The 14,814-nt window shown below is 43.5% G+C and overlaps 1 protein-coding gene across 1 annotated transcript in view; it reads right to left on the bottom strand.

The window, feature by feature from the left end:
- The window catches only part of MPP1 (MAGUK p55 scaffold protein 1), a 37,056-nt gene extending 22,669 nt beyond the window's left edge, over positions 1–14,387 (bottom strand). Inside the window, exon 1 of the mRNA XM_037037837.1 lies at positions 14,117–14,387. Coding sequence (XP_036893732.1) covers positions 14,117–14,218 — 102 coding nt within the window. The 5' untranslated portion in view covers positions 14,219–14,387. The remainder of the gene's footprint in view (positions 1–14,116) is intronic.
- Positions 14,388–14,814: the final 427 nt, after the last annotated feature.

Below are 14,814 nucleotides of genomic sequence, written 5' to 3'. Positions count from 1 at the left end.
TGGACCCTACTGGGAGAATTACCTAAAATATAATATAATTACCAAAAATTTGATTTCTAATGCACATTGGGCCCCAAGAACTTCTGATAAGAACTATCTACATGTATGAGGCACACACACATGTGCATGTACTCTATAGCAAAGATCCAGGGTGGATTCAATTCATAAGGAGACAAGGCAGAGGGGACAAGTGCAGTAGGAATGCATCCAGAAAGCGAAGAAGTGAGCACTGATGACAATGGCCTTTCCCACTCCAACAATGGGTGCCTCCCCAGTGATAGGAGCACTGGTGAGCATCAGACCCAGTTGCTCCATTCCCTCTTTACTCCCTGATGCTCTAGGTCACACAGCAGTAAACTTGGTTCCGTTAGGATCAGTCTCTTACAGTTCGACTTAAGGGCTATAAAGAAGTCCGATCTGGACTGGAAAATTAGGCACTTGGTGCCAGCCCCTGGCCCATGATAACAATAATGGCCACTAAAACCAAGGGGCTACCTCTAGGTGAGATCGCCACTACCCCTCCCACCATCTCAAGATGACATTTCCACTGTGACCTCTTCCCCCCAAACTTGACAACAGTAATGCTGGACAACTTACATGACTAGCTAGCAAGACCTCTTTATTAGAAATCTGAAGTAATCAAAGGCACTGTGGCATTGGCTGGAGAATAAATAAAAGGCCGGTGTGACAGAATGAAAACTTCAGAAATAGACCTACATATACAACACCATCAGCTGGTTTATGAAAAAGGTGATGCTGAGGTGAAGAAAGCATTGTCTTTGTAATAAATGGTGCTGGGTCAATCAGAAAAGCATATGGGAAAAATAAATGCGGATTCCCACCTCATTTTATTTTATTTTGACAAAGATTTTATTTATTTTTAGAGGAAGGAGGAAGGAGAAAAAGAGGGAGAGAAACATCATTCTGAGAGAGAAACTTTGATTGGTTGCCTCCCATATGCATCTTGACGGGGGACTGAACATGCAACCCAGGCATGTGCTCTGGCCAGGAACTGAACTGAAAACCCTTTACTTTGCTGGATGATGGCAAACCGAGTGAGCCACAGTGGTCAGGGCAATTCCCACCTCATTTTATACAGAAAACTCAATTCTAGATGGACCACAGCTCCAACTGTGAAAGGTAAAACAACCAAGCTTTGAGAAGAAAACAGCATGTTTTTATAACCTTGGAGTAGGCAAAAATATCTTACAAACAACATAAAAGATCCTAACTGTAAAATGAAAAATAAAAAGAGAAATCCTTTAAAATTAAGAACATCTGTTCATTGAAAAACTTCCCCGACATAGGCAAAGGTTTAGTAGACGCAGAGAGCAATAATCATAAAAGCGAACAATTGACTTCAGCAAAACTAAAAACTTTTCAGCAAAAGACACTTAAGGAACTAAAAAGGCATGGCGCAGCCTGAGAGTGCAATTTGCAATATTTCCATCAGACAAAAGACTTGTGTCCAGAACACAAAAAGAATTCTTACAAACTCAATAACAAAATGACAAATGATGAATGATGAAAAGATGGACAAAAAATTTGAACAGACTCTTCACCAAAGGTTACATATGAATAGCCAATGAGCACATAAAAATGTGCTCAACATCACTGTTAATCAGAGAAATACAGGATGCCACTACATACCCACTAGGAAAGCTAAAATGAGAAAGACACATGATGCCAAGTATTGGAACTCTCATACACCACTGGTGGGAATGCTAAATTGTGCAGCCACTGCGGAAAAGTTTGGAAATTTCTTATATAAAGTTAAACATACATTTACCTTATGTCCCAGCTATCTTGCTCCTAGGTATTCACCCAACAGAAAAGAAAACAGATGTCCACAAAAAGGCTTGTACATGAATGTTCATACCAGCTTTATTTACGATAGCCGAAAAGTAGAAACAACCCAGGCGTTCATCCGCAGGAGAATGCATAAATCGCATGTACTACACCCCTATGATGCAATACTTCTCAGCAATACAAGGATCAAACTGCTGATACATGCAGCAACATGGATGAATCTCAAAAGCATTATGTTGAGTGAAAGAAGCTTTAGGCAGAATACAAACTATATAATACAATTGATGAGGTTTTAGAACAAGCAAAACTACAGTACAGAAATAAAGCAGTAGTTGCCTCTGATGGGATGGGAAGAGGCATGAGAGAACTTCATTGGGTGCTGGTAAAATATGTCATGACAGGGGTTTGGGTTACACGGGTGTATGTATGTGTTAAAACTCATCCAGTGCATTTAGTATATGTAAATTCTATCTAAAAAAGAAGAACCATAAAGAAATGCTGAATTCTAGCCAATGATGTGCATGCTGTACCTTTCAGAGAGGAGGTGCTCTGATGACTGCAACTTTGAAATGCACACACAAAAAGGTGGCTAGATGGATTTTCTTTTTTGGACAGATACGTGTTAGAGCAAACATAGCAAAATGTTAACCATAGAATTTAGGAGATGTGCCTAATAGGTGTTACTGGAAAAGTCTTTCATCTCTTTAGTAAATTTGAAAATTCCAAACAAAATATGGATGGGAAATGCATTAAGAGAGTGAACAGGCAAGCCATGGAGCAGGAAACTGGAGCCCTCATGCCCAGTAGGTGGGAATGTGAACCCCAGTAGTCTCTACCACAGGGCCCAGCCATTCCACTGCCACTCAACAGAAACACAGAGCCTTCCATGTGCACCAAAAGACATGGACGGCAATGTGAGCATAGCACTTTATATATATATATATTTTTAAAGATTTTATTTATTTATTTATCTTTAGAGGGGAAGGAGAGAGGGAGAGAAACATCAATGTATGGTTGCCTTTCGTGCATCCCCCATAGCACTTTTTTAAAAATTGCAAAATCTGCCTTGGCTGGTGTGGCTCAGTGGATTGAGTGCCAGTCTGCAGACCAAAGGGTCGCTGGTCCAATTCCTAGTCAGGGCACATGCCTGGGTTGCAGGCAGACCCCCAGTGGGGGCCAAATGAGAGGCAACCACACATTGAAATTTTTCTCTCTTGCTTTCTCCTACCCTTCCCCTCTGTCTAAAAATAAATAAATTAAATTTAAGAAATAAACTAAAAACTGTAAAATCTAAATTTTGAATCATTTGTGCATAATCTAAAGACATCATGATCCTTAACTCATAAATGCTTCTGTGTGTTTTCTTTTTTTTTTAATTCTTATTTTTTAAGATTTTATTTATTTATCTTTAGAGGGGAAGGGAAGGAGAGAGGGAGAGAAACATCAATGTATGGCTGCCTCTTGCGCATCCCCTGCGGGGGACTGGCCCGCAACCCAGGCATGTGCCCTGACTGGGAATCGAACTGCGATCGTGTGGTTCGCAGGCCCGCGCTCAGTCCACTGAGCCACACCAGCCAGGGCCTGTGTGTTTTCTAAGAACAAAAACATTCTCAAAAGAGAAAACTCAGCACTGATACAATACTATCATGTGGTCCTCAGTTCATATTAAAATTCCATCAACTGTCCAAAAATGTCTTTTATAGGTATGCATTTTCTTTTCCTAGACTAGGACCCAATCCAGGATCATGCACTGTGTTGAGTCTTCACATCTCTTTAGTCACCCTTAATTTGAAAAAGTTAAGGGTGGATCAGCCTTAATTTGGATCAGCCTTTCATGATCTTGACATTTTTGAAGAGGACAGGGCTACTGTTTCATAGACTGTCTGTCAGTTTGGGTTTGTCCAATGTTTTCTCATGATTAGATTGAGGTGCCACACCTCACAGATGATCATTCTTTTCTCCTTCAAATGCTCCTTCTCAGTCTTCTTTGCTGGCTCTTCCTTATGCTTCTAATCTATTAACTTGAAGTAGCCCAGGTCTCAGGGTAAGCACTATGACAAAAGGGAATGCTAAGTGGAAACCTCTAAAAGTGCACCCCTCGCCCCAGGTAAAATATTAATTCAAAACCAATATGGAGGAGGAGGAACAGGCTGAGCTTGGTTAATGGGAGAGTCAGTTCAGTATTTGAGTACAAGCTGAAAATGGGTGGCAGCTGCATTCCAGCCATACCCAAGGGTGTCCCTCAAAGACAGTGGGGCTGTGAGTGGTACACCTTGTTATCCATTTTGTGGGGAAGGAAAAGTGGGAATCAATTGATCCCTCTTCATTTATTCATTCATTCATTCATTCATTCATTCATTCATTCGTTCATTCATTCATTCCTGGGAAGTGCTCACTGGCCTACCCAAGGGCCTAGATGGAAATGAATTGGAAGATCAGAGACAAAGAGGTTAGAGGCTTGTGGATGGACATATGTATTATAAGACATAGTATGTACCTTAAAAAAAGAATATTTTAATTTTAATCAACTTCGTCCTTTTTAAGAGTTTCAACTCTGATAAGATGGTGACATTTGAGATAGTGTTAGTTATAGGGTGGCCTCAAATGAGGGAAGTACTAAGAAAGAGAAACTGCTTTGTGTAGCAACTAGACTCACATGACACTGAATCATATGGCCTTGCCATTAAAACAGAATTGTCTAAGACAGGGTTGTATTTATAAATGTAACTTACAATACCTGGAAGCACAGAACCCCATACAAGTTCAAGGTTGTCTACAGTAGATGACTCAATGGTGTAGTTAACACTGCATCTTATGGGGGCATTCTGGCACACAGACACTATGTAGCAATGAAAAGGACATTCTGAGGTTAACCTTGAAGATACTTTGTTAAGAGGAAAAAACCCACAGTGAGGAAAGATATGCTGTCATCAGCATAAACAGTGAAACAAATGAATACATTCATATTTGCTTATAAATGCATAAGCTATCTCTGGAAGGAGACACAAATGACAGTAGTTGCTTCTGGGAAGGAGAATTGGGTGACCACAGGATGGGGTGAGAAGGAAATTATATTCACTGTAAACCTTTCAAATTACTTACTATGTGCATGTGTCACTGCAATAAAAGAAGTCAGTAAAAGAAAAAAGCACAGGTTAAAAATCGTAGGTGTGCATTTTGGCAGAAACATAGGCAGTCTGTCTGGGTTTGAGTCCTGACTCTTTCAACTAATGGCTTGGCAACTTTGGGCAAGTCTCTTGACCTCTCAGTGTTTCACTTACAAATGTGAGCTGTTGTCAAGATGCCACGCCAGTCTATCTGCAGGGGAGTGCCAAGATAGACTGGCACTTAGAATGCTGAAACACATTGCTAAAGAAAATGTTTGGCATTGAAAGTTTCCCACATCCCTTTGTTTTCAATGAACTTCTATTCAGGCAAATGAAAATCTATTACTCTAGAAGCTCCACAAAATACAATGCTTTCTATTCTGGTGAGACAGATTTTTGTAAGTGACTGTGATTTGGGTTCAAGTTGGTAGCCTAAGTGCCAGTGTACACCCCAGACTCTGTTTAAATGAGAGCAAAGGGGGCAAGGAACAGAAACACAGAAAGAAATGAGGAAGTTACCATGGATTAGAGATTTCAATAACTGTCTAGAAGATGGGAAGCAGATGGGGGAATGACCACTGACTAAGCAGAGCTGAGACAGCAAGGCCTGAAATGTGCACAGAGGAGGAACTGGCCGAGAACTGTGTCACTCTGGAGAGCACAACAGTCAGGGGCTCTGAAGTGCCTGTACAGAGAAAGCAAAAACATGAGCTCGGGCTAAAAACATCTCCCCCAAAGCTGCCAACCCAGCCTTTGAGAGCTCCACTCTCAAAGCAGAAAGAAGGAACCCTGGCTGGTATAGCTCAGTGGATTGAGTGCTGGCCTGCGAACCAAAGGGTTGCCAGTTTGATTCCCAGTCGGGGCACATGCCTGGGTTACAGGCCAGGTCCCCAGTGAGGGCCATGTAAGAGGCAATCACACATTGATGTTCCTCTCCCTCTCTTTTTCCCTCCCTTCCCCTCTCTCTAAAAGTAAATAAAATAAGTAAAAGTAAATAAATAAAATATTTAGAAAAAAAAAGAACTGAATCGGGCATCTTGCCATCTCAAACAAGATCAGGGAGATGCGGGATAATAAAAAAGCGGGACAAAGCTGTTGGGTCAGGCTGTGGCTGCCCCCTGAAGATAGGCACATGTTCTCTAGGTCATTCCCTACTGCTCCCTGGTACAGAAGCCGAGTGTTGGCTGCTGATTTCCCTGCATCTGGGATGTTAGTTTTCTTTCTTTCTTTCTTTTTTAATGTTTAGTCCTCACATGAGGATATGTTCATTGATTTTAGAGAAAGAGGAAAGAAGAGAGAGAAAAAGAGAGGGAGAGGGAGAGGGAGAGAGGGGTAGGGAGAGAGAAAGAGAAGAGGACAGAGAGAGGGGAGAGAGAGAGAGAGAGAGAGAGAGAGAGAGATCGAATAGTTCTCTCCCATACACGCCCTGACCTGGGACTAAACCCAGAATCTAGGTATGTGCCCTGACCAGGAATCAAACTCACAAACTTTTGGTATATGAGATGATGCTCCAATCTACTGAGAAACCTGGCCAAGGCAGTGTTACTTTTCTTATACACAAGCAGCTTCACTCACCTGACCCACATAAGTTACACTAAAAGCACCTCTGAATGACTTTTAAAAATCATGTACATGATATAAAGGCATAGGCCCTTGAACAGCTAAAATAATTTTGAAAAGGAAGACACTAGAAGGAATCAGTGTACACAGTTTCAAGACATATATTTATAAGCAATCAAGAATGTGTGGTACATTCCTGGCTGGTGTGGCTCAGTGGATTGAGCGGTGGCCTGTGAACCAAAGGGTCACTGGTTCGATTCCCAGTCAGGGCACATGCCTGGGTTGTGGGGGCTGTGCAAGAGGCAACCACACATGGATGTTTCTCTCCCTCTCTTTCTCCCACCCCTCCCCTCTGTCTAAAAAGAAATAAATAAAATCTTTAAAAAACTACGTGTGGTACAGACACATAGATGAATAGAACAGAATAGAGGGCTCAGAAACAGACCCACACAGATATGCTCAGTTGATTTTGATGAAGGTGCAAATGCGATTCAGTGGAGGAAGGGCAGGCTTTGTAACAAATGGCGCTGGAGCAGTCAGATACCCATGGTGGGGCAGGGGAGAAAGAAACAGTAATCTAAACCACACAACTTATAAAATGGATCATGGATTCCAATGTAAAGTGTACAGCTATAAACTTTTTTAGAAAAAAAAATACAGAGACAATGGTCAGGATTTAGGCCTAGACAAAGAATTCTCATGCTTTGCATCAAAAGCAGGGTAGCTATTGCCACAGATCCATTTAAAGGGCACAAGAGCAAATATCTCTCTAAGTAGATTCAAGAAAACCAGAGAAGAAATAGCATAAAGTTGGAAGGAAGAATTTCCTTTCTCAAATGAACCATCTGTATTATTTTTTGTTTTTACCATGTGTATGTATTACAGATCGAGTCTATAGAATGAGGAATTCAAGGACCACCAATTGAGTGATTGCTGCCAAAAATTATGAGCTCAAACCTCCCATTTCTAATGCAAAGCATGAAATAAATGTAAGGACTTTCCTTGACCCTGACTTATGAATCTCTTATCACTAGTAATTGTGGGGCTAAGAAAGCTGAAAAACCAAACTCAGAAATTAATTTTATGGGTTTATCACCAACTAACGCTTGTGCTGGTAACAGTAGTAGTATAGAGGTGGCCATAAAGTTTGGGAAGATGGATCACATTATTTTATCATGTGCTGTAATGTACCATCAATAAACCACTTACAATGATTCACCTATGTTTTCAGACTTGGTGAATCCCTGTATAATGTTCTAAGTAATGACAGATTAGAAAGTCTTAGTCCATAGAATACAAAACGACCTTTGAAAGAGGGAGAAGGCTATATGATAGTGTACCTAGACAAGGCAGGTAAATTTCTTACTCAGCTTTACTATAAAGATTAATTTTACCATGACAGCCTTTAAATGAAGGACTCGGGCAAGCTTACCAGAAGCAAAGCACATTCCAGTCAGAAAAGGTCAAGAGTTGCTATCCCAAAGATTGGTCTTTCAAATGTGCTTATCCATCCACTCGTTCCCCTTCATGATGACTAAGAATCACTATCATACTCACCCAGAAGTTACAAATGATGACTATGGTAAACGGAAACCTCCAACAGGGTAAGTAGAGAACCAGTACGGAACAGTAAGGCTTCCAAAAGCAAAGCACAATCTTCTCTAGCATGAACTTGTCCCTGAGCCACCCTGTCTTCCTAAGACACACTCTACCCAGCCTACTAACCTCTCCCTGGGCCCTGTCTTCAGAGAAACTTCTCTCAGAAAAGAAGGGCTAACTTCTCCTTGACCACACCTTATAGCAAACTCCTTCAGCTAACCCCTTGCATCTCCTCACTACAGAAAATTGTAGCAGCAAGAATATGCAGACATACACAGACTCGATGTCTGTGTGGATGCGTACACATGCAAAGTAAAGGTGATTGATTACTTAATTCAATTAGTTGGTCTGAGACCCCATTAAGTGCAAGAGAGCTTGACATAGTTAAGCATGGTCTCTGACCTTCAGCAGCTCACTATGGTGAGAAGAAATTATCCCTCATTCATTAATCTACCATAAATGATAAATGGGAAAGATATCCTCCATGGAGTTTAAGACTGTCTTAGACTGTAAGTGCTCAAAGGCCACAGACCAAGGTTGTCAGCTTTCTTCAAAACTTGCAAATAGAGCTCCACAGAGGCTTTCTAAATAATAAGGATGGCACCTGCAGGGGAGAGAGGGGAAGAAGGCAGGAAGTCTTGGGGATGGACAAAGGGAAGTCTGCTCTTCAATGGGAGGGGAAGACAGAAGAACTGGGATTCATACACAAGTTCTGCCTGATGAAGCTGCATCCCAGTCTGCCTGCTGCACAACCGGCAGAGGCTGGGCTTAGGACAAAGGGGAAGGTATTTCTCTTGGACTCAGGATCACTAATTTGTCCAGGTGGACAACTTAAACTGCAGTCTGTCCCACCCGTTCATCTAGTCCCAGCGACACATACCAGTCGCCTGTCCTGGCTCCTTTATCTCCTTTAACTTGTACTCTTTGCATAGCTGGTAATACATTCCAATGTGCTACGTATGTTTTACTTGTTTATTTTGTTTATTTTCTCTCCCCAAGCTGGAATTTAAGTCTCAGGCAGGCAGAGTTCTTTGTCTGTTGTCTTCACTCATGAACCCAGGCACCCAGAACAGTGCCCAGCTCTAACAGGAGCTTGCTCAACATTCACTTATGACATGAATGGCTACCAAGGCATGTATGTTCTGCTGTTTTTTCAGTTTTGCCACCACCATCACCACCATATCACCATGTGAGTGGTAAGCACCATGAGCAATGTTGACAAACAGTAAAAGTCTAATGTAATAGACTTCATGTTGCAGAGTCCCCTTCACAACTTCAAAAACGCCCCCCTCATCTCCAGTGGACATGGGAAGCCCCAGGGCTATGATGGGCCTGCCCCACACCAATGATAGGCAAGGTGGGAGTGACTCTGCTTAATGATGACTGCTCAGATTCAGGAGAAACTGGTGTGTAAACACAACTGCATGTTTGGCCTTTGCTCTGCAGCCTCCTGGCCTTTAATCTTACAAACTGCTGGAGTGGCAAGCCTGTTGCTCTGCAACTCCCTCCGGAGGAAACATCTGCAACAGGGTTCAAAGGGCAGACGTAGTTGCTCAAAGGAAGTTGGGATTAAAAAAAGAAATGAAAAACAAACTTGGGGGCTGGAGAGAGTGAATAAAGCAGGGGTAATTAAAGTTGCTTTTCTCATTCAAACAATTGAATTAGAAAGTGACAGTGACATAGGAAAGAATATAGTTCAGCCAACTGTTGGGCTCTTTGCCAACTCCAAGGCTCTTTGTTGGCAAAGAGACTTAGGAGAAGGCCCAGACCAAGAAGGTGAGTGATCACCTGAGGGCAGGCCCTGGGAACTGCCCCCCAACAGCAGCCTGCCTCCCACAGTTTGGGGGCCCATGGGCACACAAACATCCCACTCTTTGCCCTAGCAAGATTCCACTTTGTGTGTGTGTGTGTGTGTGTGTGTGTGTGTGTGTGTTGGGGGCGGGGCGGAACAAGACAAACTATGAGAAAATAAAGAGTGCTCCAAAGCCTTAGAAAGAGATTAACACTGTTTAACCACAAATGATGAAGAGCTGAGGAGACGTTTGGGGGAGAGGAAGATCTAAGGGCCAGGACTTCCTGCAAGTACTATCTTAAAATTATACATTAACTAGGCACATTGCTTTTCAGGCAGTAAATCCTTTTGAGAACACATCCATCCATCCAAAGGCCAAGTTTCTAAAGATCCTTTCCCAATGTGCTTTTATCTACCCAGTGTACTATGTACACTGGCAAAGGCTTCTCCTTGCACTAGAGGAAAACAGGAAACTCAAGAACCGTAGCTCCACACAGAAAGAAACAGAGGACTGAAAAGCCACATACTGCCATTAAAGCAGCACCTGGACTGTGTACATACACCATTCATGAAGTCCTCGTCCCTGTTTTGTGTGAAATGGTTTAGAAACTTGTCTTAAGTCAAAGGACTAGTAAGTTTTAAACTCCAGGACTTAAAAGAGCATGGACTTCAGAGTTTGTGAAGGTTGAAGGAGAGAATGCAGGCACAGCACCTCCAAAAGTGTGAAGCATAGAAGTGGCCTTTATGGTAGGGACACAAAAGGGTGTTAATTGAAGTTTATTCCTATCAGAACTGCAGGGCACCTTTGGCTCCTAAGTCATCTCCTCACTTAGAGTCCAAGTGTCAGGAGGATTTTTTCTCCATACAATTTGAGCAAGCTGAGCCCTGTGGGAGCTGGAGAGGACTAGTCCTCCCTGTGAGAGGACTAGTATTTGCATATGGAAGATATATGCAGGTGCTTGGGTACAAGCAATGAGTAAGAGACAGACCCTGTGCTTACAGAGTGGGTGTTCCAGCGGGCGGACTCACCTACTAAACACCATACATTAGAAAGAATATCCAAAGATGATGTGTGCTATGGAGGAAAATGGCAGAAATTGGGCAAGGGGGTTCGTGATTTTGAATAGCGTGTCCAGAAAAGGCCTTGCAGGAAAGGTGACTTTTGAGCAAAACCATATATATGTATTTTGTTCACATATATTTCTTTATATAAAGAAAAAAAAAGAAAACGTGAAGACTCAGAAAAGAAAATTACATGTTACAAAAGTTGTATTCTGGTTCCCCAATTCAGAGCTTTTCTTCCTGTTCCCCACCCCTGGGCCAGCTACTTTTGGAAATTTGGTTATTTACTTTCTAAAGTTGCCTTTCTATTCCCCACATCCAGAGTCCTCCTGTTTTTAGCAATACTGAAAGTTTTGTGCAAGTCACTGCTTAGGGGCAATCTCTACATCAATGACATGTCAACTGAGTTATCTTCCTTGCCCCAGGGGACATATGGCAATGTCTCAAGACATTTTTGATTGTCACAACTGGCTGGGAGGGGAGCAGCTATTACTTTTCCCAATAAAGAATTACCAGACTCAAAATGTGAATAATGTCGCCTTGGCTGGTGTGGCTCAGTGGATTGAGTGCTGGTCTGCGAACAAAGGGTCTCTGGTTGACTATGAGTCAGGGCACAGGCTTGTGTTGTGGGCCAGGTCCCCAGCAGGGGGCGAGCGAGAGGCAACCACACATTGATGTTTCCCTCTCTTCCTCCCTTCTCCTCTCTCTAAAAACAAATAAAATCTTTTTTTTTAAATGTCAGTAATATGAAGGTCAGGGAAACCCTGATTTAAGGGAATTGATTTTGACCTCAAATATCTTATTCAGTGTCAAAGAACAAATGAGTTAGAAAATGTTATCTTCTTTAATATAAAATATTGACTAGAATTTACATGACAAAACTTTAATGTACTTAGCCTCCAAGTGGTTAAAAAAAGACAACATATTATCATCTGCAAGGTATACCAAGTCCTTTAGTTTTGAAGGCAGTCACAGGGTTCCTAGAAGGGAAGGAGTCACACAGGCTGAGACCACACCTTGTACTGAAAGTGGGGAGAGAACCAAATAATTTGAAAGTTACACTTCATTTTCTATTACCCTTTCTGTAAAAAGAAAACACTCAGGCTCTGAGAGCTTCGCAGCACCCTACACCTGCATCGGTGTACACACTGACTTCTTAGCCCCACACCAGGCTTGTAAATAGCACGCCACAACGAATGATACCCAGTGTGGAGTGATGTTGCACCCGATGGCCTGAGAATCAATAGATAAGTGTTCTTAGTGGCAACTCCTCTGGGCCCAACTTATTTTTTAGTTTATTTTTTGATGTTGGATACGCCCGAGTGAATTCTGGGGGATTCTCGACCTATTTAATGCCAGGTCATGGGGAAAGTGCTGCTTCAAGTAAGACTGAAGAGAGAAGGAGTATTAGGAATTTTATAATCAATTTTGTATGCACTAATGTATATTTCTGTAAAGAACAAGCCCAGAGAGACCTTCTAAAACTAGTTTCTCCAAAGAAATAACACTAATTAAATCTGGAAGACAGGCTACAGTTCAAACCTATTGCAAAATTATCATTTGACAATACAGTATTAAATGTGGACTTTGGTCAAAAGTAAAACTTTGGGTTTTGAGTCTGGAGAACTTTTACACAAAGCAATCCCCTTAAATTAAGCTTTCGGCAACATAATTTTATGATTTTATTTTACGTTTCAATTAAAGCCAACAACTTCTGCACAGGTTTTCCTGCTTCTTGCCAGGATAGGGAAACATGTTGACTGCTATTGGACAGGCAGCTCTTTGAGAGGTGCTGGATGTCCCAGTGCGGTTCAATGTCCCAGTGCGCTCGGAAGTGCCTGACAAGTATTACCTCAGGTAAACACCACCACAATCCTCCAAGCAAGTGCATTTTACAGAGAAGAGAAACTTAAGGCACAGAGAGCTTCAGCAGCTTGCCCAAGGCCACACAGCAAATGAGAGGCAGAGGCTAGTGTTGGCAGCAAAGACTGGTTAAGAGTCCAAAAGGGAAGGTGAACCTCACAAAATGAGAATCAGCAAGTTCGTGGGGTCAAGCCATCAAAAATAACAACAAAAATAAATGGGCTAATGCATAGACTGTATACAGTATTTTAGAAAAAATTCACAGCTCCACAAAAACTGGTTAAGGCTGTTTATTCAGACAGTACATCCATAGCATAACTCTTGTAGTGACAGGGCCTCTTTACAAAAAGGCAGATAATCTCTCGACTTGCCCATGAGGTTTACACAAGCTCTGGTCATGGAGTTATAGATGGGGATCAGGTTATGCTGAGTGAAAGGAGCCAGAGAGAAAAAGACTGCACACAGTTGGATTCATATTCATTCTCTCATTCTCCCTCATTCTCTCTTTCTCTCTCTCTCAACCTGGCCACCACGATATGAGGAAGGCCAGGCCACAGGAAAGGGATACTGGCATCTCTTGTGGCTGATGGCTCCAAATAAGAGCCAGCCTCAGCTTCCAGATGAGTGAGGGAATGAGTGAGCATTCTAGTGGCATTATCCCTTCCTGAGAGACCCTGAGCGATAGATAACCTTACCTTCCTGGGTCCGTCCACAACCAGAACTATGAGAACTAAGAAAATGACAACCTCCCCTGAGGGCATCTTTGAGGATAGATGTTAACAGGTATTTACAGGTCATCACAGGAATCCAGAGGGCAGAATTATCTCTGAAATCCTTGCATTCCTTGTCTACCCACAAATACACCAGGTTACCGCATTTGCAAACTAGCACAAGGGGTTCTGTCTAAATGCAGAGGGACAGTGAGTGAGCACTTTAGAGCCAGAGTTGGCTTTTACAACCCTTTCTGCTGAGCAAACACAGGCATTTCAACACCAACGAATCAGATCTGCTCTTGGATCTTCTCCTTAAAGTCTTTCTGACTGACTGACTTCCGTCCACGAAGTTTTCCTGGACCTTAATAAGCACTCTGTCGAGGCCTCGGCCTCTTCTGATTCCCACGTAGAAGGGTTGCTGGGGGCAACCACCCACCGCACCCAAAACTCCACACAAGCTGCTGGCTGCGACGGCCTTCACCCCAGGGACAGGACTCCCGAGGGCAGGCCCCGGGAGACAGGGCCGTAGACAGAGGAGGTCCCGAGGTGGGAGGCATGGCTGAGTCCGGCTTCCGCACCCCACGCCCTGGGGACCCACGGAGGCCACTCACCTCTGGCCGGCTGCGCTTCTGCAGCAAGTGCTCCAGGTAGAGGTCGGAGAGCGCTGTATGCATGCTGCTCCCGCCTTCGCCCTTGCTTGCCTTGAGCGTCATCTTGCGGGAGCTGGACGAGGAGACGGGGAGACGGGGAGATGCGGCGATGCGGAGACGCGGAGGCTAGGGGCCAGGAAGAAGCCGGTGTGTGAGGGCCCGATGCCTGCGGAGAAGAGAAGGCGGCGAGGACGGCGGAGGCGGTGCAGGCGGCGGAGGTAGTGCAGCTGGGCCAGTCTCCACCCCGTAGGCACCCGGCCCACTGCCTCCCTCGCCCCGCCCCTGGACCGCCTACGCCCGACCCCCGCGGCTCCCGTCTCTGCTTAAGAGGGCTAAAAGGCACAGCTCTTGTCAAGGCCCCTGTGGCTGAATTCCTGAGTGGGCTGAGCGCCAAAACAGCGCAGGGGCCCCCAGCTGCAGGCTCATTGAGCGCATGGCCCACTCCCTGGCTGAATTCGTGGGGAGAGCAGGAAAGCATCTAGGGGCTGTGACTGCCTCCCTTTCAACTCCAGGCTCTACGTAAATGGAAGCGGGTACAAGTCTTTGCGAAAATGTCTTTAAGGCTCCTGTGCTGGTGATACTGTCATTTACACTGCTGTTCAGTGCTCACTTTGGCAGCACAAATACATTGCTGTTCAATGATGAAAGACCTGATTGCC

The sequence above is a fragment of the Sturnira hondurensis genome, unplaced genomic scaffold (assembly GCF_014824575.4).
Source record: "Sturnira hondurensis isolate 20B ecotype Veracruz unplaced genomic scaffold, ASM1482457v3 Scaffold0023504, whole genome shotgun sequence".
Lineage (NCBI taxonomy): Eukaryota > Metazoa > Chordata > Mammalia > Chiroptera > Phyllostomidae > Sturnira > Sturnira hondurensis.
Note: the sequence above shows the minus strand (reverse complement) of the source record. Positions and strands in the feature narration are given on the sequence as shown.